Raw genomic sequence first — 22594 nt, 5'->3', positions numbered from 1 at the left:
GAGGATTTTGCTCCTCTGACCTCCTACTTTTTAAAGCTGAATTTTCTTCTCCCGGGGGCCTTGTTCATATTTCTAGGCCAATTCACTCTTGGGAGTCTAGTTGTAGCCCCCTCCCTCCCCCTAAACAAAGTACATTAATGCCCATTTTGCAATTCGTTTCCTCTATCTTCATTCACAATTGCTTTGAATTGCTAATGCTATTTAAATTTTGCTACCCAGGCACAAAAGGAATATATCTACTTTTGAAGCATTTAGCACTCTCCGTAATTATGCAATAACTCTGCATTTGAAATTCAACAGGATGGGATTATTTTAAAGAACGAGAGGCCCTTGAGTGTGTGTGTGTGAGTGTGTGTGTAATGCAAAGTGATTTTAAATCTTTCCATTGCGGAGGTTAAGAAAATTCCATCAGATATCAACTGAGCGCTGCGATGTTAGCACTAAGGGGGAAAAAATGTAATTTGCTTGATTGTTCTTTGCTTAATGTTATCTGCCGTTTTTAAAAGAAATATAGGCTATTTCTGCACTGAGCCTTGGACGCCTTTTAAATATCAAGGTTGATACTTGGGGGTGAGGAGGGGGGGGGGGCTGTGTTTACCAGTAACACGCAGTAATGGATTTTATCCAAGGCCACCAACTACTTACGAGCTCAGCCAACCCCAAGAGACTCTTTCAGAGCTTTACGTGGGAGAAGAAATAAACATTAGAGCGATGTTCTTTTTCAGAACTTCTTCCGAAAACATGCACCAAGCGAAACGGGACCCCACGGAATAAGCGCAGAGGTTATGGACACTTACGTCAAAAGCTGTGGTAAGTGATGGCATTAGGAGGGCACAGATTGCATTAAAGCAGGGCAACGGCTGCGGATCAGTGGCTGAGTGTCAGCCTTGCAAGCAATCCCTGGGCTGGGAGAGACTCCTGCCTGTAACTCTGGAGAGCTGCTGTTAGTCAGTGTAGGGAACACTGAGTTAGATGGAGCACGTTCAAACTTGGCGCAAGGTAAAATCTGTTACGGTCAAATGGGCTCAGGATTTTGGTTGTAACATCCCAATGGAGGACTGGGAAAATTTGTGGAAAATCAACATGAAGTTCGCTGCAGGTTACACTGAGGGAAAATTTTATGAAGATGCAAATACCATTGGTATTTGACACAACTAAAATTATCTAAAATGTATAAGAACATTCCAAGTAAATGTTGGAGATGTGCAGAAGGGGAAGGCTCAATGTTACACATGTGGTGGACATGCAAGAAAATTAAGGTATTTTGGGATATAATCTAAAATGAACTTAAAAGAATGTTTAGGGTGTATATGTGTGTGTGTATAAAAGCCAAAGGCTTTCCTCTTCGGCATTCTAGGCCCTGACATACCAAAAAATCATAGCTATCAACTTTTCCCTTTTCTTGCGAGGAATCCTATTTGGAATAAGGGAATTTCCCTTAAAAATAGGGAAATGTTGACAGCGATGCAAAAAAATGTGAGGGAAATATTCTTGTATGCCACGGTGGCTGCAAGAATATTGATAGCTTCAAACTGGAAGGGTGAGAAATTACCGACAAAGCTGGATTGGCAGAATAAATTGTTGGAATATGCTGAGTTGGCAAAATTAACAGGAAAAACTAAGAGACCGCACTGAACAAACTTTTATTAGGAATTGCGGCATGTTTAAAAAGTATCTCAAGGATTGTTGTAATAACATGAAGTCTGTGGCAGCTCTTGAATAAATTCTGCGATATATTGGATGAGATTTACGAAATCTAACAAAAGAAAGCTGAAATAAATAGTGCAATAGGCAGAACAATGTTTAGAAGCGTGAGGGGTTGGACAGGAAGTCACTGGAATCTTAAGAAGAGCATGATGCAATGTAACAAACACTTTAATTTTTTATTTTTTCTGTGGATAATTTTGTTATACAGTGGTGCCTCGCAAGACGAAATTAATCCGTTCCGTGAGGCTCTTCATATAGCAGTTTTTTCGTCTTGCGAAGCAAGCCCATTGACAGCTTAGCGGATTAGCGCTATTAGCGGTTTAGCAGCTTTTAGCGATCAGCTGTTAAGCGGCTTATCAGCGGATCAGCTGATAAGCGGCTTAGCGGCTTAGGAAAAGGGGGGGAAAGGGGGGGAAACCCGCAGGAACTCGCAAGACATTTCGTCTTGCGAAGCAAACCCATAGGGAAATTCGTTTTGCGAAGCGCCTCCAAAATGGAAAACCCTTTCGTCTAGCGGGTTTTCCGTCTTGCGAGGGGTTCGTCTTGCGGGCCCCCACGGTATACTTCTTTTCTAATTTCGATAAAGCATTTTAAAAAGCAAAAACAAACAAACAAACTGGGTACAAGGCAGCTTCCTGTATTCCTAGCAAAGTCAGAGAGCTAACTAAAGATCAGTGGTGTTATTTATTAGAAAGGGCAAAGAACAATCCCTCTCTCCATACGAACCTACCCGAACCCCGAGATCAGCACCTGAGGCCCTTCTTCGTGTGCCTCCTCCTCAAGAGGTCTGGAGGGTGGCAACACAAAAACAGGGCCTTTTCTGCAGTGGCTCCCCATCTGTGGAATGCTCTCCCCAGGGAGGCCTCCCCTGGCACCTTCACTATGCACCTTTAAGGGCCGGACGAAAATGTTCCTCTTTGAACAGGCCTTTGGCAGATGAACATCCAATGTTCTTTTAAATGTGTGGGGTTGAGGGGGTTATCGGTTTGTTTTTGTTCTTGCTTTTTAAGCATATTTTGTATTTTTTTTTTTTTTTTAGCTTGTATTTTTATGCTGTGAACCTCCCTGAGCTCTATGGGCAAAGGGTGATATACAGATTTCATTGAACGAAACAAATTGATTATATTGCGCATTTTGTGTAATATCCCGTGGTTTGCATTCTCGTTTTGCATTTTTTTATGTTGTGCCCTATGATCTTCGGAACACAAATATTATAAATAGATAAACAAATACAGTGGTGCCTCGCAAGACGAAATTAATCCGTTCCGTGAGGCTCTTCGTATAGCGGTTTTTTCGTCTTGCGAAGCTTAGCGGATTAGCGCTATTAGCAGTTTAGCGGCTTTTAGCGGATCAGCTGATAAGCGGCTTATCAGCTTAGGGCTTAGGAAAAGGGGGGAAAAGGGGGGAAAACCCCACAGGAACTCGCAAGACATTTTCGTCTTGCGAAGCAAGCCCATAGGGAAATGTGTTTTGCAAAGCGCCTCCAAAACGGAAAACCCTTTCGTCTAGTGGGTTTTCCGTCTTGCGAGGCATTCGTCTTGCGGGGCACCACTGTAAATGAATAAGTCTTTCAGGCATATTTCTTATGATGCTAGAGGAAGTCAGTATCCGTCATGGCTAGAAACCTTTGATATTCTTATCCTCCCCAGAAGTTTATCCTCCCCAGAAGTTTGTTTTAAAAACCCTTTAAAAACCACCCAGTGTGGTAACCATCACTGCATCTTCCGGAAGCGAATTCTGTGACATAACTGCAGAGAAGAACCTTCCTTTGGCCTATCCCTAAACCTACAGGGCCATATGTGCCTAATTTGTGGGGTAACCTCATGTATACACAACTATTCCTGAAGCCTCTGGTCCTTCCTGTGCCAGAAATCTTGGTCAGCTTTCAGAGTCTCGCTCCATAATATTCCCAGTGATCCTGTCTCAGTATAGGTTTGTGATTTCTGAAAGAGAGAGAGAGAGGGAGGGAGGGAGGGAGGGAGGGAGAAATTGTGCTAGTTGACAATTATTTGCTTTTTTTTAAATTTCCAGCTGGATATTGTGTAATTACATACATCCTTGGTGTTGGAGACAGGCATTTGGACAATCTGTTGCTAACCAAAACAGGTAACTACTTCTTCTTCTACTACTTATTATTATTGTTATTGTCATTTGTTGTTGTTCTTTGTTATTGTTATTTGTTATTGCTGTTATTACTGCTGCTGCTGCTGCTGTTGTTGTTGTTGTTGTTATTGCTTTTGTGAGACTTGTATCTTGGTGCAAAATCATTTTCTGCTTTCCGCTTAAAGGAAGGTGGTGCAAGACTCCATAAGTTCCTTCCCCAGCATAATTGCAATAATTTTCAGTGTCATTACATCTGCCATGACAAGAACAGCTAAGAGTGGTGTACAGATCAAATTAACTGGGCCTGTAGGCTTAACAATCTAATCATCTATAAAACTGAATTATATTTTACCTGTTGCATATTTGGCTCAGGGAAAAAGGAAATTTGAAAACTATTTCCATAGTGCTTTTCCGTAACTAGAATGCTTTTGAAACATTCTTGACTTGTGAAATGTTGAAGGAGTCAGATCTGCTTTTTTGTTTCATAATAATAATAATAATAATAATTTTATAACACAACTAAACAACACAAACAATACAAACAAGTTCTTGTCTTATCCTTGTTTTATCTAAACATTGTTAAGAGAGCTACCCCAAGCCCCCCCATCTGATTTTCATTTTACCTCATCTTTAGCAGTTTTCTACTTCTAATCCTACAGCCTATATCCACTTCCAAAACTATTCTAAGATTTAAATATTAGCATATTTTTTTTTTTCAAATATTCTTTAAACTTCTTCCAATCTTCTTCCACCATGTCTTCTCTCTGGTCTCCCAGTCAGTTTGGCAAGTTCCATATAGTTCATCATCTTCAACTGCCATTCTTCAATAGATGGTAAACCTTGTTTATTCCAATTCTTCGCTAGTAATATTCTCACAGCTGTTGTGGCATACAGACAAAAGTAACATCCTTTTTGGGGATTTCACCCCCCAGATCTACTTTTTTTAAAAAAGGTGCCATATTTTTCGCTCCATAAGACACACTTTTCTCCTCTTAAAAACTAAGGGTAAATGTCTGTGCGTCTTATGGAGCGAATGTGTGGTCCCTGGGGCTGGGGGGGGAGTGGACCCGGGCTTCCCCCACCAGCCCCGCAAGCTCCAGGAGCGGAGGGAAGGCTGCACGCAACCTTGCCCCTCCGCTCCCTGGCCTGTTCTGGGGGCTGGGGTCAGGGGAGGCTCGGGCTCCCCCAGCCCCCAGCCCCGCAAGCTCCAGGAGCGGAGGGCAGGCTGTGCACAACCCTGCCACCACTCCCGGACCTGTTCTGGGGGCTGGGGTCAGGAGAAGCTCGGGCTTCCCCTGCCCCCAGCCCCGCGGCTAAAAACAAAGCCAAGACAGCAAGCCCAGGCTTCCTATGACAGCCCCAGAAGCCTGTCCGCTGCTCTTTGGGGCGGCGGGGGGGGGGGATAAGATTTTTTTTTTCTTGATCCCCCCCCCCCTAAAAACTAGGTGCTCCTTATGGACCGGTGCGCCCTATGGAGTAAAAAATACGGTAAGTGGGGTGCACAACAATGCACATTCAGAATATGAAGAACTCATAAGCCACCTGCTGTCAACAGCGAGGAGTGTCATAACTAGACACTGGAAAGACCTGTCAAGAATAAACACAGACCACTGGTACCAAACTGTATGAGAAACAGCCCTACTAAAAAAGCTAACCAACAAATTTGAAACTAACACGGAGACAAACAAAGGAGGGTATCTTTACTCCCGGCATGGCTCGCCTCTCCAACCTCTCGCACCGCCAGCGGAAACAAACAGCTCAATAAAGAACCTATCTGCACAAAGCTGACACGAAAATTCTGCATGTACACTAAGCAAAAGAATGGAGAAATCACAACCCCACCTTCTTTCTCTTCCACTCTCCCTCCCAACCTCACAGTGTCTCACACTGAATGTCACTGACCTGTAGAAAGGACTCTATGAATTGAAAACAGAGGTGTATATGTGCCTTTGTGAACTATGAAAATCATTTTAATAAAAATGCGAGAGCGAGAGAGGCAGAGAGGCAGAGGCAGAGGCAGAGAGAGGCAGGGTGGGAGGAAGTAACCAGAGAAAGGAAATGCAGAATTTACAAGCAGTCTTCTGTTCCTCATGCTCTTGTCACCTCTGTTACCCGCTACCAACACACACCCTAAAATTATGCACCGTGTAGTTCTCTACATTCTCTTAACTCCAGGGACACGGGTGGTGCTGTGGGTTAAACCACAGAGCCTAGGACTTGCTGATCAGGTCAGCGGTTCGGATCCCCGCAACAGGGTGAGCTCCCGTTGCTCGGTCCCTGTTCCTGCCAACCTAGCAGTTTGAAAGCACGTCAAAGTGCAAGTAGATAAATAGGTACCACTCCAGCGGGAAGGTAAACGCTTGCGCTGCTCTGGTTCACCAGAGGCGGCTTAGTCATGCTGGCCACATGACCCGGAAGCTGTATGCCGGCTCCCTCGGCCTGAAAGTGAGATGAGCGCCGCAACCCCAAAGTCGGCCACGACTGGACCTAATGGTCAGGGGTCCCTTTACCTTTACCTCTTAACACATGAACGTCCAGTGAAGCTGAATGTTGGGAGATTCAGGGCAGGTGGCAGAAGGTACTTCTTCACACAGTGTGTAGTTTGAAATATGGAACTCACTTCCTCAGAAGGCAGTCATGGCTTTAAAAAAGGATTGGACCTGATTCATGGAGGAGGAGATGGCTATGGGTGGCTACTAGCCACAATCGCAACAATGCTTCTGAATACCAGTTCCTGGAAACCACAAGTTCCCTTGTGCTCAGATCCTGCTTGCAGGTTTCCTTGTTGGCCATGGTAAAACCAGGATAGTGGACCAAATGGGCCTGATCCAGCGGACTCTTCATATATTCTTAAGTTCACTGTATAAAACCTCTCAGGTTCAGAACTGGCCATGCAAAGAAAATACTGTCGATATATTGGAATATTTAGAATTTAAAAGCGACAAACAGGTAGCATTAATGTTAATTGATGCAGAAAAAGCATTCGACAACATCTCCTGGTGCTTCATGAAAAAGCAAAGCCCTTTGACACTGTTACAGCACAGAAGGAGGAAGATTTCAGAAAAGAGATCTCGTCTGTTGGACTCCTGTTCCCTTAAAAACAGAACTCTTAAGAGCCGAAGATATGCTACAATAAGGCCCCACCTGCACCTCATATCAAGAGCAGTATCAAACCACTTTACACAAATATGGTTTCCCTCAAAGAATCCTGGGAACTGTAGTTTAAGGGTGCTGAGAGTTGCTAGGAAGCCCCTGTTGCCCTCCCGCAACCCCTGGGAAGAGGGGTTGATTGTTAAACCTCAGGACTTTTAAAGTGGTAAAATACTGCATTAAATGTACTGTATAGTACAGGTATCTGTACTATACTATGCTGTATAGACAGCATCTTAAAAAGCAGCGACATCACCTTGCCAACAAAGGTCCGTATAGTAAAAGCTATGGTTTTCACAGTAGTGATGTATGGAAGTGAGAGCTGGACCATAAAGAAGGCTGATCGCCGAAGAATTGATGCTTTTGAATTATGGTGCTGGAGGAGACTCTTGAGAGTCCCATGGACTGCAAGAAGATCAAACCGATCCATTCTGAAGGAAATCAGCCCTGAGTGCTCACTGCAAGGACAGATCCTGAAGCTGAGGCTCCAAGACTTTGGCCACGTCATGAGAAGAGAAGACTCCCTGGAAAAGACTCCTGAAAAGACAAGGAGAAGGGGACGACAGAGGACAAGATGGTTGGACAGTGTTCTCGAAGCTACTAAAATGAGTTTGACGAAACTGCAGGAGGCAGTGGAAGACAGGAGTGCCTGGCATGCTCTGGTCCATGGTGTCATGAAGAGTCGGACATGACTAAACGACTAAACAACAACAAAAAAATTATGGTCTGCTTCCATAGTCAACAAGAACAACATAGTACAGGTGGGATCTTGCTGTGCGTGTAATATCAATTCACGTACATAGAAAGTGGAAAAGCTGGTCATAACCATTGTCAAATGCTTACAAGGACAACACTGGCAAGCCCACTTAAACTGCTAAGATGAAAAAGAAGAAGTAAAAAAACCAAACCTCACAAAATAAACGAAGTAAAGCTGGTATCATTTCCAAAACTCCTAATTTGTTACTTATAAAATAATGTAGCTAATTGGTATTTGGCGGACCCTTTTATATATACAAGCTATCACAAAAGCAATTTCAAGATCTGTTAATTATATGCCTTTGTGGTGGGTTTTTTATTATTATTTTGTAAAGGGCTTCGACAGATTTAGTAGCTATTATACACTCAACTGCATTCCAAATACAGTGTGTATTTAAAAACATTTATTAGTACTAGTTAATTAGATTGATATTGGCCATAATCACATTCGTACTCAACAAAGAGATTCTTTCCTTTCCGCCGGATCTTCAATTATGGTATTAATCAGACCTTAATGCAGCTGAATTCTCTGTCCTAGAAATGGAGTGCTTCCTTCAGAATCCCAACATTTAAAAGTCTGCTGCTAAAGTTGTGGCCCAAACTACTGCATAAGAAGAACCTTCTGGGTCAAACCAATGGCTCATCTATTCAGTCAGTCAGTTTTATTGCACATAGGCAAAGGTTGCTGCAATGTACACAGAATCATTCAACAATTAAAAGTTAAAACATTTATATTATCAAGACATTACCTACTCTAAAAAGAGCTATAAAAGTACCTTAATATACAAGTTAAGACATTAAACAATAAAATTTATAAGCTAAAATTATCACATGGCCACTAATATATTAAAAAATAATGTTAATTAATACAATGTGTAATAATATTCAGAGTTTGGTGATAAAGATAGAATATAGCTTGATGTAGATAGGGTCAGATAAATTCATCTCCTTTACAGTTGGTGGCTACCTTGGCTATATAATTTGCTCTAATTTTCCTAGCGGCAGATGCAAAGAGTGCTACACGCCGGGTCACATACTTATCTGTGTCTGCGAGGAGATATAAAATCATGTCAGAGGGGTTCTGGCCAGGGGACCTTGTCATTATAGGTGCTAAAAATCTTTCTCTTGCTTCATTATATAAGGGGCAGCGCAAGATATAATGCATAAGGTCCTCTACTTCAGGACATCCCCTGAATGCAAACACGTTCTTTTGTTGGTATGCCTCTGTGTCTCCCATCTCTATAGGCAGAGTTTATTGTATTTAATCGTAACTCTGTTAAAGCTTTTTGATGTACAAAAGTCAATTCATTAAAATAAGTTGTGTGTTCGTAAGCCTCTCTAAGTTTAAAATATAATGGGGCCCATGTACACAGAGGTTAGATCATTTTTAGTTGCCACTGCCCTTATGGTTCATTTAAAGATATTTTTCTGGGAATATAAGGGAAGTTCTTTGATCTCAGTCGCTGAGAGGTCATATTTGCCCATCAGTTGGGCAGTGTGATATACCCAGTTTTTAAGGAAAACCTTCAAGCGTAGGACCTTAGCACAAGAACAGTCTCCTTTCCTGTGGTCTCCAGCAGCTGGCATTGGGAAGTATTTCTGCCTCCAAGCATGGAGGCAGAGCGTAGCCATTTTGGCCAGTACGCTATTTGTGTGCCAAAGCATGGCAGAATCCGAGACCAGGGAGAAGAGTCGGTAGAAGAAGACTGGAAGAAATTCAAAGTCTATCTACAGAAACATTGTAAAATTAAGGAATGTTAGAAGGATGCTGGAATGAAGCTATGTGGTTTTAGCAGTAATGTTGTAAAGGATTAAGTAAAAATGGATTGTTAACAGGTCAGAATGTAAAGTTACAATATATTAAGATAAATTAGTAAGATAAAAACAAAGAAGGAAAGGATTTGCTGAAACAACTAAGGAACTATAATACAAAAAAGGAGGTGTGAGGAGGTCAGGGAAACAAGCAAATGATAGATATAATATGGAAAGATGGATTTGCTTTTAATTGTTTTTATTTTTTTTCTGTATTTTGTATTTTCTGTTTTTCTTTTTCTTTCTTTTTTATTCTTGTAACTTTTTGAAACACCAATAAATTATATATATATATATATATATATATATATATATATATATATATGTATATGTATATATATATATATGTGTATATATATATATATTGTGTGCCAAAGCAGATCCCATCCCAAGGGTGCACAGATAAGCATTCTCAATGGCAGCAACTTTCTCCCAAAAAAATTCCAAAGCCTGATGTTGTGCTGCTCTTCTGCTTTTACATTTAAAGACAGTAGCTGGTGTGTGTGTATATGTGTGTGACTGAATTTACATCCCTGTGGGACAGGAGAACATTGGGCATTTCACCTGACTTTCAAATTAGTGATGGCCAGCTCCCCTCCCAACCTGGGAAGAAGAAGAAGAAGAAGAAGAAGAAGAAGAAGAAGAAGAAGAAGAAGAAGAAGAAGAATTTTATTTATACCCCGCCCTTCCCAGTTCAGAAAACTGGGCTCAAAGCGGCTAACAACAAATTTAAAACACTTAATTGATGCAACAAAAAACAGCACAAAATACAGTATAAAACGTGAATAACAATAAATTCAGAATTCAAAAATCAGTTTAGGGGGAAAATCCATCCAATAAACATTAGTTGATCACCAGGGCTAGCTGGGTAAATTAGTCCTATTTGGGCCAGCGAGGAGACCAGGGGAGAATTAGCTGTGGGATCCCAGAGTAGGTAATCTTCATAAAAAGGGGAGGGAAGGAAGGAGAATAAAAGATCAGTATAAGTTCAAATTAAAAGCCAGGCAGAATAGCTTTGCCTTACAGGTACTGCAGAAGAAAGTTAAATCCTGCAGGGCCCTGGTCTCGTGGGACAGAGCATTCCACCAGGTCGGAGCCATCACTGAGAAGACCCTGGCCCTGGTGGAGGATAATCTGACTTCCTTAGGGCCTGGGCCCTCTAAACTATGGTTATTCATGGACCTTAAGGTCCTCTGCGGGGCACACCAGGAGAGGCGGTCCCGTAAATACGAGGGCCCTAAGCACAGAAATAACTTCTGTGGGACTCTGCCTTAGCTCAGGGGCAGAAGACATGCACAGTTGATTTCTGATTCAGCCCCTGGCATATGGAGAAGAGTCATAGCTCAGTGGTAGAAAATCTGCTCTGCATGCAAGGCAGACCCAGGTTCTTGACCATTGGACCCACTATTGGTCCGCTCAATCTGCCAGAGTCTGTGTCTTTGCATGCAGGGGAAGTCCGTAACTCACCAAGGATTTAAGTCCCATTGGCTACCCTCAACTGGTTTAACTGGCCAGTCGAAGCATGGTGACATCTTCTAGGAACCACAGGTGAAAGTTGCGAGCTATTCTCTGCCACAGTACATGGTACTAGATCAGTGTTTCTTAGACTGGGGTCTCCAGCTGTTGTTTAACTACAACTCCCATCATCCCTGACCCCTGCTCCTGCTAGCTAGGGATGATGGGAGTTATAGTTCAACAACATCTGGAGTCTAAGAAACACTGATCTAGTACCATGTACTGTGGCATGTACTGCTCTGCATGCAAAACAGACCCAGGTTTAACTCCCAGCTTCTCTAAGTAGGGCTTAAGAGATCTCTGGTTGTGTTGACCAGAGATTGGGAAATTCAGTCCCAGAGGTCAGATGCAGCTCTCCAGCTCTCTGTCTGGCTCTCTCCCCAGGTCTGTTTCTCCCCAGGTCTATCCCTATTTCACACACACCCGTTTTTCCTGGCTGAAGTATACCGACTCTTGTTTGTCTAGATGAAGGATGGAGAGCGGTGTTTCAGAGAAGCTGGCCTGTTGTTATTGGCATCTGTCTGTCTCGAGAGAGAATAGAATGTACTTGCTGGGGTGAAGTCAGACCTCACTGTAGTAATAATAATAATAATAATAATAATAATAATAATAATAATAATAATTTATTTGTACCCTGCCCATCTGGCTGGGTTTCCCCAGCCACTCTGGGCAGCTTCCAACAAAGATTAAAAATACATCAAAATGTCACACATTAAAAACTTCCCTGAACAGGGCTGCCTTCAGATGTTTTCTAAATGTCAGGTAGTTGTTTATCTCTTTGACATCTGATGGGAGGGCGTTCCACAGGGTGGGTGCCACTACCGAGAAGGCCCTCTGCCTGGTTCCCTGTAGCTTTGCTTCTCGCAGTGAGGGAACTGCCAGAAGGCCCTTGGCACTGGACCTCAGCATCCGGGCAGAATGATGGGGGTGGAGATGCTCCTTCAGGTATACTGGGCCGAGGGCATTTAGTGACCACCCCGGGACACAAGCCTGGGCAGTGTGCATGGAGGTCCTGGGCTGCCCAAACAACAAAACCGCCATCCTGGCCTTGCTGATATGGCCCAAAGGGACGATGAGCTGGTTTGTCACCAGCTTGGCTGCAGGAGTTGCTGGAAGGAGACATACAAGGTGCCAACCAACCGTCTTAGGGACTGGGATGCGAGTGGCGCTGTGGTCTAAACCACTGAGCCTCTTGGGCTTGCCAATCAGAAGGTTGGTGGTTCGAATCCCCACGATGAGTTCCCGTTGCTCTGTCCCTGCTCCTGGCAACCTAGCAGTTTAAAAGCATACCAGCACAAGTAGATAAATAGGTACCGTTGTGGTGGGAAGGTAAACGGCATTTCCATGCGCTCTGGCTTCTGTCACGGTGTTCTGTTGAGCCAGAAGCAGTTTAGTCATGCCGGCCACATGACTCAGAAAGCTGTCTGTGGACAAACACCGGCTCCCTCGGCCTGAAAGCGAGATGAACACCACAACCCCTTAGTTGCCTTTGACTAGACTTAACTGTGCAGGGGTCCTTTACCTTTACCTTTTTTACTTAAGGACTCCACTCTAGATTTGTGTAGGGTTTACTCCTTATTGTTTTCTTCTCCTGAAGATATCCTACAAGGCAGAGGAAGTTTAGGATCAGAGTTTTCCTTCTCCTAGATGGGCTGCCTTCCCAGGTGGACAAACCCCAACTGCTCCTCACTTCCCTTTACAGCACGTGAAGAAACCACCTTTTTGAACTTCCTGACAGTAAGAGCTGTTCGACAGTGGAATTTGCTGCCAAGGAGTGTGGTGGAGTCTCCTTCTTTGGAGGTCTTTAAGCAGAGGCTTGACAACCATATGTCAGGAGTGCTCTGATGGTGTTTCCTGCTTGGCAGGGGGTTGGACTCGATGGCCCTTGTGGTCTCTTCCAACTCTATGATTCTATGACCATTGGACCCACTATTGGTCCGCTCAATCTCCCAGAGTCTGTGTCTTTGCATGCAGGGGAAGTCCGTAACTCACCAAGGATTTAAGTCCCATTGGCTACCCTCACCTGCTTTAACTGGCCAGTCGAAGCATAGTGACAGCTTCTAGGAACCACAGGTGAAAGCTGCGAGCTACGTCCTGCCACAGTACATGGTACTAGATCAGTGTTTCTTAGACTAGGGTCTCCAGCTGTTGTTGGACTACAACTCCAATCATCCCTAGCTAGCAGGAGCAGGGGTCAGGGATGATGGGAGTTGTAGTAGAACAACAGCTGGAGACCCAACTTTGAGAAACACTGTACCGGACTGCTACAAAGCAGTTTTCCATGTTCCTACGATGATCACTGTATATTTGCATAGCAAATTACTACACACACATCCATATACATCCCATCCTGTTTTGTGTTTTGTTTTTTGCACTGGGAAGCCCCAAAGAGTACAGTAGGGGGCAGTGCATGAACATGATAAATCTGAAGAAAATTCTCTTTTTTTACTGATTACTGAGGAGCAGTTGTGTTGGCCTGCAGCAGTAAATAGAAAGTCAGGGAGCGCAGTGGCTCTGTAAAGCCTCTGTTTTTTTTTTTTTTTTTTTACAGCACTGGCATATAGATTTTGTCAGGCAAATCTTGAAAGCTCCTGCTTGCAAAAAGCTTACATCTATTTTTTGTGGCATAGAACGAAACATTGTGCTGCAGCCATACCCTTCATGATATCAGGCTGTGATCCAGTGCAATCCCATTGAACACTGTGGGACTTACCTCTGAGTAAATGTGTATTGGATTCACGATGTTGGTTACCGTATTTTTTGCTCCATAAGACACACCTAGTTTTAAGAGGGGGAATGCAAGAAAAAAAAATATTCTTTGAAGGGAGAGCAGAGCCTGTATGTGTGCAGCCCTAGCATCCTTTTCCCTGATGGACTGCCCTTCTCCCTCCTCTGGGGAAAAGCTAGGCGCGGCTCTTTAAAGAGTGTGCAGCTCTTGTGGGCTTTCCTACGAGGTGGGGGAAGAGACTGAGGGGATGTCCACTGTCCCTTCCCTCACCTCCAGCAAAAGCCAACAAGAGCCCTTTAAAGAGCATGAGGAGCGTGTGTGCGGCTCTTGGGGGCTTTTCCCGCCTGCCTCCTGCCTTCATTCGCTCCATAAGATGCACACACATTTCCCACTTTTAGGAGGGAAAAAGTGTGTCTTATGGAGCAAAAAATACGGTAACTAAAAGTCAACTCACAGTCCTATAACTGCTCCCCAAGCAGTTAGGCTGTAGAGCCGCTCAGAGATTATTCCAAGCCTTGACTTCTCAAGAAAGAAAAAAATCATTGGTTTTTTTTTTTTTTTTAGATATTTACTGTCTTGTATTTTCCTGTTCATTCAAGGAATTCAGGGTAGTTTGTATCACAACAACTCTGAGGAGTGGATTAGCCTGAGAGCTCATGGCTGCCCCAAGGTCACCCAGTGAGATTCAGAGCTGAGTGGTTAATTGAACTCTAGGGTCTGCCCAGTCCAAGTTCAGCATTCTTTTCACTGCAACAATCTAGAGATGCATTTTCTTCTCTCCCTGGTGCAACGATTTCTCTAAAAGTTTGAGCTGGGGAGTCCATAGCTTAAATTAGCCTCCCGTGGAAGCCCAGTCTTTGGTTACCCTGCAAGAGATCTAGCCTCAGACCCCGCAGCCAACCCGGTTACTTTAGGTGGGTTTATTAGGAGTCATAATGCAAAACACTTGCAGGTCACCAAAGATGACCAAGGCTGGCTTAGATCTTGATTCATCCATGTATTCACTAGGTAAATCAGTTTCTTGTCTGTGGGCCTCAGACCTTCTGTCTGCAATATGGGGAGAACGTTCACCTACTTTGCAAGGTTGTTGAAAGGGGTGCTGAGACGATGCACCTGAAATGCTTTGCACATCTTAAAAGGGAGAAGATGCATATTATGTAGAAATAGGATGCCTGATATTACTATTTGCAGAACCACTTTCACAACTGAACTGACGTAGACATGAACCTCTGTGTGTGTTACATGTCTGTTCTCCTGAAAATGCTACAAAGCAGGGACCTCTTATATGTTAGATCTCTGCATTTATTTATTTATCTATAAGTCAGGTTTGTTTGTTTTTTTAATTACATCCTCAAGGTGGGGATCAGTACCACAGAAGTATGTATATATGTGGTTCAGAGAGCTAGCATGGCATAGGAGTTTAAGGCAAAAGAATTGATATAAAGTATACTGTCCATGCACAATGCCCAAATTTCAATCCCTGGCACCGGCAATGGCAATAGGATTTCCTGTAGTGAATAAGAGAGTATTAGATATAATAACCTCACATCTTGCAGTAAGGGAACCGCCAGAAAGCCCTCAGAGCTGGACCTCAGTGTCTGGGCTGAACGATGGAGGTGGAGAGGCTCCTTCAGGTATACTGGGCTGAGGCTGTTTAGGGCTTTAAGGTTCAGCACCAACACTTTGAATTGTGCTCAGAAACATACTGGGAGCCAATGTAGGTCTTTCAAGACCGGTGTTATGTGGTCTTGGCGGCCGCTCCCAGTCACCAGCCTAGCTGCTGCATTATGGATTCATTATAGTTTCTGGGCCACCATCAAAGTTAGCCCCATGTAGAGCACATTGCAGTAGTCCAAGCGGGAGATAACCAGAGCATGCACCAGTCTGGTGAGGCAGTCCGGAGGCAGATAGGGTCTCAGCCTGCGTACCAGACAAATTCATAGATGTGATGACTTTGCTCTGGCTCCACAGACAGAAATGCTTCTGAATGCCAATTGCAGAAAGCTACAGGATGGGAGAGTGTTTCTGTGCTCGGATACTGCTTGCACGTTTCCCACAGGAACATAGTTGACCACCAGGCGACCAAGATGCTAGACTTGGAGGACCATTGGCCTGATCCAGCAGGCTCGTCTTAGATTCTTACAATGGTATTTGTTAAGAAATTTGCCAACTGTAGCTCAATGGCAGAACATCAGCCTTGGTTGCAGAAGGTCTTGGGTTCAACTCCTAGCATCTCAAGGTCAGACTGCAGAGTCTCAACCGGTCAGTGTAGACATTTCTGAGCTTTTCTGTATGAGCTAAAAATGCTGCCATGAATCTTTGGATTAAATTCACTCAACCAAGATTATTACAGTGGTACCTCGGGTTACAGACACGTCAGCTTACAGATGCTTCAGTTTACAGACTCTGCTAACCCAGAAATAGTACCTCGGGTTAAGAACTTTGCTTCAGGATGAGAACACAAATTGTGCTCCGGCAGCGTGGCAGCAGCAGGAGGCCCCACTGTATCACAAGACTCCAACTGTATTGTTGTTGCTTTACTTCTAAACCAAATTTTCCATTGCAAAAAAAGAAGATGAAGCCTTGAGGTCCCATTGCTTGCCATTAAATTCACTCAGCCAAGATTATTACAGTACAGTGGTACCTCTGTTTAAGAACTTAATTCGTTCTGGAGGTCCATTCTTAAGCTGAAACTGTTCTTAACCTGAGGTACCACTTTAGCTAATGGGGCCTCCCGCTGCTGCTACGCGATTTCTGTTCTCATCCTGAACCCGAGGTACTATTTCTGGGTTAGCGGAGTCTGTAACCTGAAGTGTCTGTAACCTGGAGCATCTGTAACCTGTATTGTTGTTGCTTCTAAACCAAATTTTTCATTGCAAAAAAAGAAGACAAAGGCTTGAGTTCCCATTGCTTGCCCCCTCTCCCTCTTTCTTTTAAGCTGTTTTTCAGGCATTGTCATGACTGTTGACTCTGACAAATTTGAAATAAGAAATGCTCGTTCTTTGGTAGGAAACAGTTGATTAAACTGACAGAGACAAATAGCTTGGCGGCATTTCTGGTGGCCCTCTTAACCCCTTTCCCTGCAAATATGCATCCGGGGAGATGGCTGAGAGTGAGAGGGGTCAGCAAGGCTCTCATCTTGGGGTATATGAATGGCGGCGGGAGCCCCACGATATGAAATGCTGGTTATTTGCAGTCCTTAACTCAGTACGGATGTGTCGTGCTGTTGTGCTGCTCATGAATATTTCGAAACAGAAGACCAATTCTCCTGGACTGCATGTGTGGACAGACATGCAGGATGACTTGCGGCGATTAGACTCATGTTTATACCATTTGCTAGTTCTTGGAAGTAGTTTACATAAAATGCAAATACACACACATGCAACAGACACAAATGCGACAAAGCAATGAAATGCAAATGTCTGGATCTACAGTACAGTTGTACCTTGGAAGTCGAATGGAATCCATTCCGGAAGTCCGTCCGACTTCCAAAACATTCGAAAACCAAAGCACGGCTTCGGATTGGCTGCAGGAAGCTCCTGCAGCCAATTGGAAGCCACAGAAGCCCTGTTGGACATTCGGCTTCCAAAAATAGTTCGCAAAGCGGAACAGTCGCTTCCAGGTTTGCGTTGTTTGGGAGACAAAATATTCGGAAACTAACTGTATGACTTCCAAGGTACGACTGTACCAGATAAAGTCGGAGTACAATTAAAAAAGCCATCTTTCTGGGCCGTGCAGATCAGGGGGTACAATTCCAATCTACAACTTAGCATCTTCCCTCTTTCCTTATGGCAGATATGAGCCTATTGTAAGTAGGCACCTTCTTTTCTCAGCTGCTTAAAACATATTAGTTTAGAAATGCCTATCCTGTCATGGTTGCTTTAGTTGAGATTCCTGCATTTCAGGGGGTTGTACTAGATGATCCCTGGTGTGTCTTCCAACTGTACGATTCTATGATTCTATCGAGACACCCAGAAGTTACACTTGTTTCATTTATTTTTAGCCAACGTGAGTTCTAATCACCGTTTGAATAGTTTCAAATATCTGTTTATTGTCAGTGATTTTTAACATTTCTTCCTATATACATAAAAGGGGAAGGCTGTCGTCACGCTGCAGTTGAGGAACAGCAGGCAGTTAAGCAAACTGTGTGGGTGGCAGGCAGCCCAGACAAGCTGGTTTAACTGGGGGAGGGGGGAGCACTGTGAAACATCTCCCCTCTGTTAAACATTCCTGCAGTGAGGTTTAACAGTGGGGGGGGTGCTTCACAGAGTGGTTTGGAAACTGTTGTGATACTCTCCCCCTTCTTTTAAAATGGCTTTATGATTCAGCAGGGAGGAGAAAGGCTTGGGGCAAGCAGGTTTTTTATTTTTTTTATTTTGGGGGGGGGGTTTACGCTGCTTAGAAATTTTCTTGCAGTCAAGTGGTATATAAGTTCTGTTAAATAAATAAAAACAAGACAAAAGCATTTGTGCAACATAAGGAACAGTGCAGCTATTGTAACCTAAGGTGCAGGATTGGGCATGGTGCAAATCTTTGTTTTTATTTATGGAACAGAAGGTATAACGTGTTCTATTCTGTTTGATGATGGCCTAACAAGCATTTAATGCAATTGCAAGGTACACAAATGGTGTGTGTGAGAGAAAGACAGACAGAGAGAGAAATATTAATATTTCTTTTTCCAGTTCCTTAATTTTTGCACTCCTCCACCAATCCTTCTTGTTGATCTGACGGCTTTTGAAGTGTGCTACACAGATCTACTGAACTAGCTACATATGCAAATGAAGCTAAGATTAATTAACACCTCTTATTCCCTGTGTACAGAACTGGATGAGAAATGTAATTGCAGCCACAAGACTTATTCTGCTGTCTTTTTTTTTTTAATACATGTATCTCTAGACTCATCATTATGACAGTCTTGAAATAAATGAGTAGAGAGAAGAATCCCTCTAAATGTTCTTAATTAAATAACTAGTGTAACTCTGCAACATAGATCAAAGCCTGCTGGTTTTCAAATATTTTTTTTCAGATGTATGTGTTATTTTAAGTGGGTAATATGTTTTACTGCTCTTGAGTGGAGGTAACCCAGGAAAATTTGAGATTAGTGTGGCTTAAACATATCTGTCTGTGTGTGGGATTGTGCCTTTTAAAAATCACACCCATCCTTAAATGGGTCCTATAAAGTAGGTAATAGGGATCCACGCCATTTGCCAGTGGTGTGGAATGTAGCAAGGCAAGTTGTTGTTGTTTAGTTCTTCTCATGAGGTGGCCAAAGTATTGGCGCCTCAGCTTCAGGATCTGTCCTTCCAGTGAGCACTCAGGGCTGATTTCCTTCAGAATGGAGAGGTTTGATCTTCTTGCAGTCCATGGGACTCTCAAGAGCAATGCAAGTAATCAGCAATGCAAGTAATCAGCACCTATTGAACCATGCCTGTTACATCATTGATGTTTGAGCAGCATGGACTCTAGCCCTCCTAGCTGAGGTTTCCCCCACTGCTGAGATCTTTCAACAGAAAATACTCCGCTCGGATTATGGAACCTTATCAGATTTTGATAATTTTCTTTTGTCAACTTCTCCTTTAAATCCATTCATTTTATTGGTATTTTCTTCCCAATGTTTAATTTTATTTAAGCTGCTTAGATGGCATTATTAAGCAGTATATAAACCTTGCTCTTAAAAGTGCTTGTGCATTACATAGTTAAACTACGGAACTTGGTGGTCAGCAAGTTGGATGACTTTAGAAGAGGATCAGACAATTTGATGATGGATAAGACTACCTACTAGCCAGGATGACTGCTCTGCCTCCACAGTTGAAAGCAATAAGGGTTCTGAATACCAGTTGCCAGAAACTGCTGGAGGGGAGAGTGCTGTTGTGTAATAGCTTAACAGTATGCAAACACCATGGCTACAGCAGCCGAGCTAGAGGGGCATCACTTTGGTCAAGGATAGAAACTTGACCTCTCACCAGGAATGATGAGTTCTCCTTCATCTGTAAATTCATCACCATCCATCCATCTTATTTCCAATCAGGGCATCGTACCAAGTCTCCTTCATCTGAAGAGACTTTCTGGATCCACTCAAGGTCTGTCTGGTCCAGCATGCTGCTTCCAACTGTGGTTGTCTAGGTGGTACAATGGCAACAGCCCTCTCCTGCTGTTTCTCCCCAACCATGAACTTGGATATCACAGTTCGTTATCAAGGCCACTGCCACTGTCCTCAACCTCAGACTGGTTGCTTGCAGCAAGCAACAATTGCCTCCCAGCCAAGCAGGTGTGGACCTTCCAGTTGAGAATTCAGACACAACAGTTTTTCTTTCACACACACACACACACCCAGCCTGTGTGTGTTTTCCCTTCAGACACAGTGCTGAAGGGGGAAAGCTAGGAAGGAAAATCACAGAGCAGCCCGGAAGAGCAGAGGCAAAAGAAGACCTCTGGCATGTACAGTAGGGCCGCTGGGAGAGCAATCCATACATAGAATTAATATTTGTAAGATTTTTCCATCCACTGCATACTGTCTTCTTTCTCAACCCTACCCTTTATGTAGGAGCCTGATGTAAGCATCTTTACTTAGAACTAAGGCTCAGTGAGTCCCCTATAATTTATTTCCTAGTAAATATGCTCATTAAGAGGAATATTAAATAATAATAATAAATATAATAAATATAATAAATTTATTATTTATACTCCGCCCATCTGGCTGGGCTTCCCCAGCCACTCTGGGCGGCTTCCAACAAAAAATTAAAATACAGTAATGCATCAAACATTAAAACCTTCCCTAAACAGGGCTGCCTTCAGATGTCTTCTAAAAGTCTGGTAGTTGTTCTTCTCTTTGACATCTGATGGGAGGGCGTTCCACAGGGCGGGTGCCACTACCGAGAAGGCCCTCTGCCTGGTTCGCTGTAACTTGGCTTCTCGCAGTGAGGGGACTGCCAGAAGGCCCTCCACGCTGGACCTCAGTGTATGGGTAGAACGATAGGGGTGGAGACGCTTCTTCAGATATACTGGACCGAGGCATGTTGATAGCTGCCAGCCATGATGGCTATGATCTGCCTCCGTGGTTGAAAGCAGCAGTGCTTCTTTTTTTCTTTTTTTAAATAATTTTTTTATTGATTTTCCAATTTTAAAACAGAATAACAAACAAACATCAACAAACAAAAACATACAAACAAGTATAATTTCATATCCTCGTTTTCATGAGCCTTCTTTCTCGGACTTCCCCATACCTCACCCTTTCTGCATCCTTATTTAACAGTTTTTCAGCAACCCTTTACTCCAATTAAATCGTAACTTATTTTCTTTCTCAGTTTCATCTTAATTCATCAAACAGTTTCAGCCGTAATTCTGCATCTTCCTTTCCCTTGACATTTTAGCACTCATCAATTTTAAAACAGTTCTTAAGATAAGCTTTAAATTTCTTCCAGTCTTCCTCCACCGTCTCTTTCTCTTGGTCACAGATTCTGCCAGTCATTTCTGCCAAACCCATAAAGTGAAAGCAACAGTGCTTCTAAACACTGGTTGTTGCAAACCACAGGAAGGGATGGCACTCTTGTGTTCATGTTCTGTTTGTGGGCCACTGTGAGAACTGGGGTGCTGGATTAGATGGACAATCAACCTGATCAAGCAGGCTATTCTTACCATAGCCCACAATCTAAAGCAGGCATCTCCAACCTGTGGCCCTCCAGACATTTTGGCCTACAACTCCCCTGATCTCTAGCTAAAGGGACCAGTGGGGGAATTGTAGCCCAAAACATCTGGAGGGCTGAAGGTTGGGGATGCCTGATCTAAAGACTCAGGTGGAGTGTAAGGCCCAAGCTACTTCATCGGTTTGGGGGAGAACCTTCACTACCTCATTTCAGTCCTTTGTGGCCAACCACAAGGTCACATGCCTGCTGCTGTCCTTGGACGCAGCAGATGAGTTCCCTGCAGTCTCCACAGGCTTTGCTGAAACCTGTAAGCACAAAATAAGTCAACAGCCCTTCAGCCAGCTCCTCCAGGGAGGTGGACCCCACCACAATACAGGCCTTGACAGCCTACTTAAGGTTGCAGTTGGCTCTAGCTCCCTGCAGAGACAGCATCTCCTGTAGTAGTTGCCTTAGCAAGTTCCTTTAGAGCTATCCAAGGTCCTGAATATGTTCCTCCTTTGCTTCACCAATCTAAGAGCTTTCTCCCCTCAAGCAACAAATCATATGCTCTCTGGAACCCTCAAGCAGGGCATGGAGAAGGTGGACCTGCCTCCGTTAGTTCTCTCAAAGTACTTTGTAGTCTAGGGCAGGGACGTCCAACAGGTAGATCATGATCTACCAGTAGATCATTGGACGTCTGTGGTAGATCACTGGCTCCCCCTCAAAGAAGCTCAACAACTTTGACCTGAACCCCTAAAAAACAGGCCTTCCTCCTCCCTAAAAAAAGCTCAAGGGGGGGGTAGATCACTGCCAGTTTTGAACTGTAGATCGCAGTATTTGGGGAGTTGGCCACCCAACCAGGGATATCCTGCCCATTGGGTAACTTGGTTCATCTTGGCAATCTTGCCCCAGTAGCTGTTGGCAGAACTTTATTCCCTCTGTTTTGCCTAATCCAGTGGTTACCAAATAATAATAATAATAAAAAACCTTGGGCTGCCACCCCTTTGGTTCCATAAACTCGTCCCCAGTGCCCACCATAGGTGCCATCTCGTGCCAAAGATTGTGGGTGCCCACAACCAAGGGCTTCAACTTGGCTGAGGGGCTCAGCCCCCACAAATATATTGTGGGTGCCAAAGTATCCATGGCTCTCTGGAGTTTGCGCCAGTGGTGCCCAATGTGTGTGTGTGTGTGTGTGCGTGCG

General features: G+C 43.7%; 1 protein-coding gene and 2 long non-coding RNA genes across 3 annotated transcripts in view; 2 read left to right on the top strand and 1 right to left on the bottom strand.

Moving 5' to 3' along the window:
- LOC309352913 overlaps positions 1-22594 on the bottom strand; it is a 911067-nt gene that overhangs the window by 127665 nt on the left and 760808 nt on the right. The gene's annotated exons all lie outside the window — the stretch shown is intronic.
- LOC309352895 overlaps positions 1-22594 on the top strand; it is a 553927-nt gene that overhangs the window by 76969 nt on the left and 454364 nt on the right. The window lies entirely within an intron of this gene.
- PIK3C3 (phosphatidylinositol 3-kinase catalytic subunit type 3) overlaps positions 1-22594 on the top strand; it is a 115246-nt gene that overhangs the window by 50059 nt on the left and 42593 nt on the right. The window contains exons 20-21 of the mRNA XM_081881750.1: positions 726-810; positions 3739-3813. Of these exons, the coding sequence (XP_081737876.1) occupies positions 726-810; positions 3739-3813 (160 nt within the window). The remainder of the gene's footprint in view (positions 1-725; positions 811-3738; positions 3814-22594) is intronic.

The sequence above is a fragment of the Podarcis erhardii genome (assembly GCF_964252035.2).
Source record: "Podarcis erhardii genome assembly, chromosome: 11".
Taxonomy (NCBI): domain Eukaryota; kingdom Metazoa; phylum Chordata; class Lepidosauria; order Squamata; family Lacertidae; genus Podarcis; species Podarcis erhardii.
Note: the sequence above shows the minus strand (reverse complement) of the source record. Positions and strands in the feature narration are given on the sequence as shown.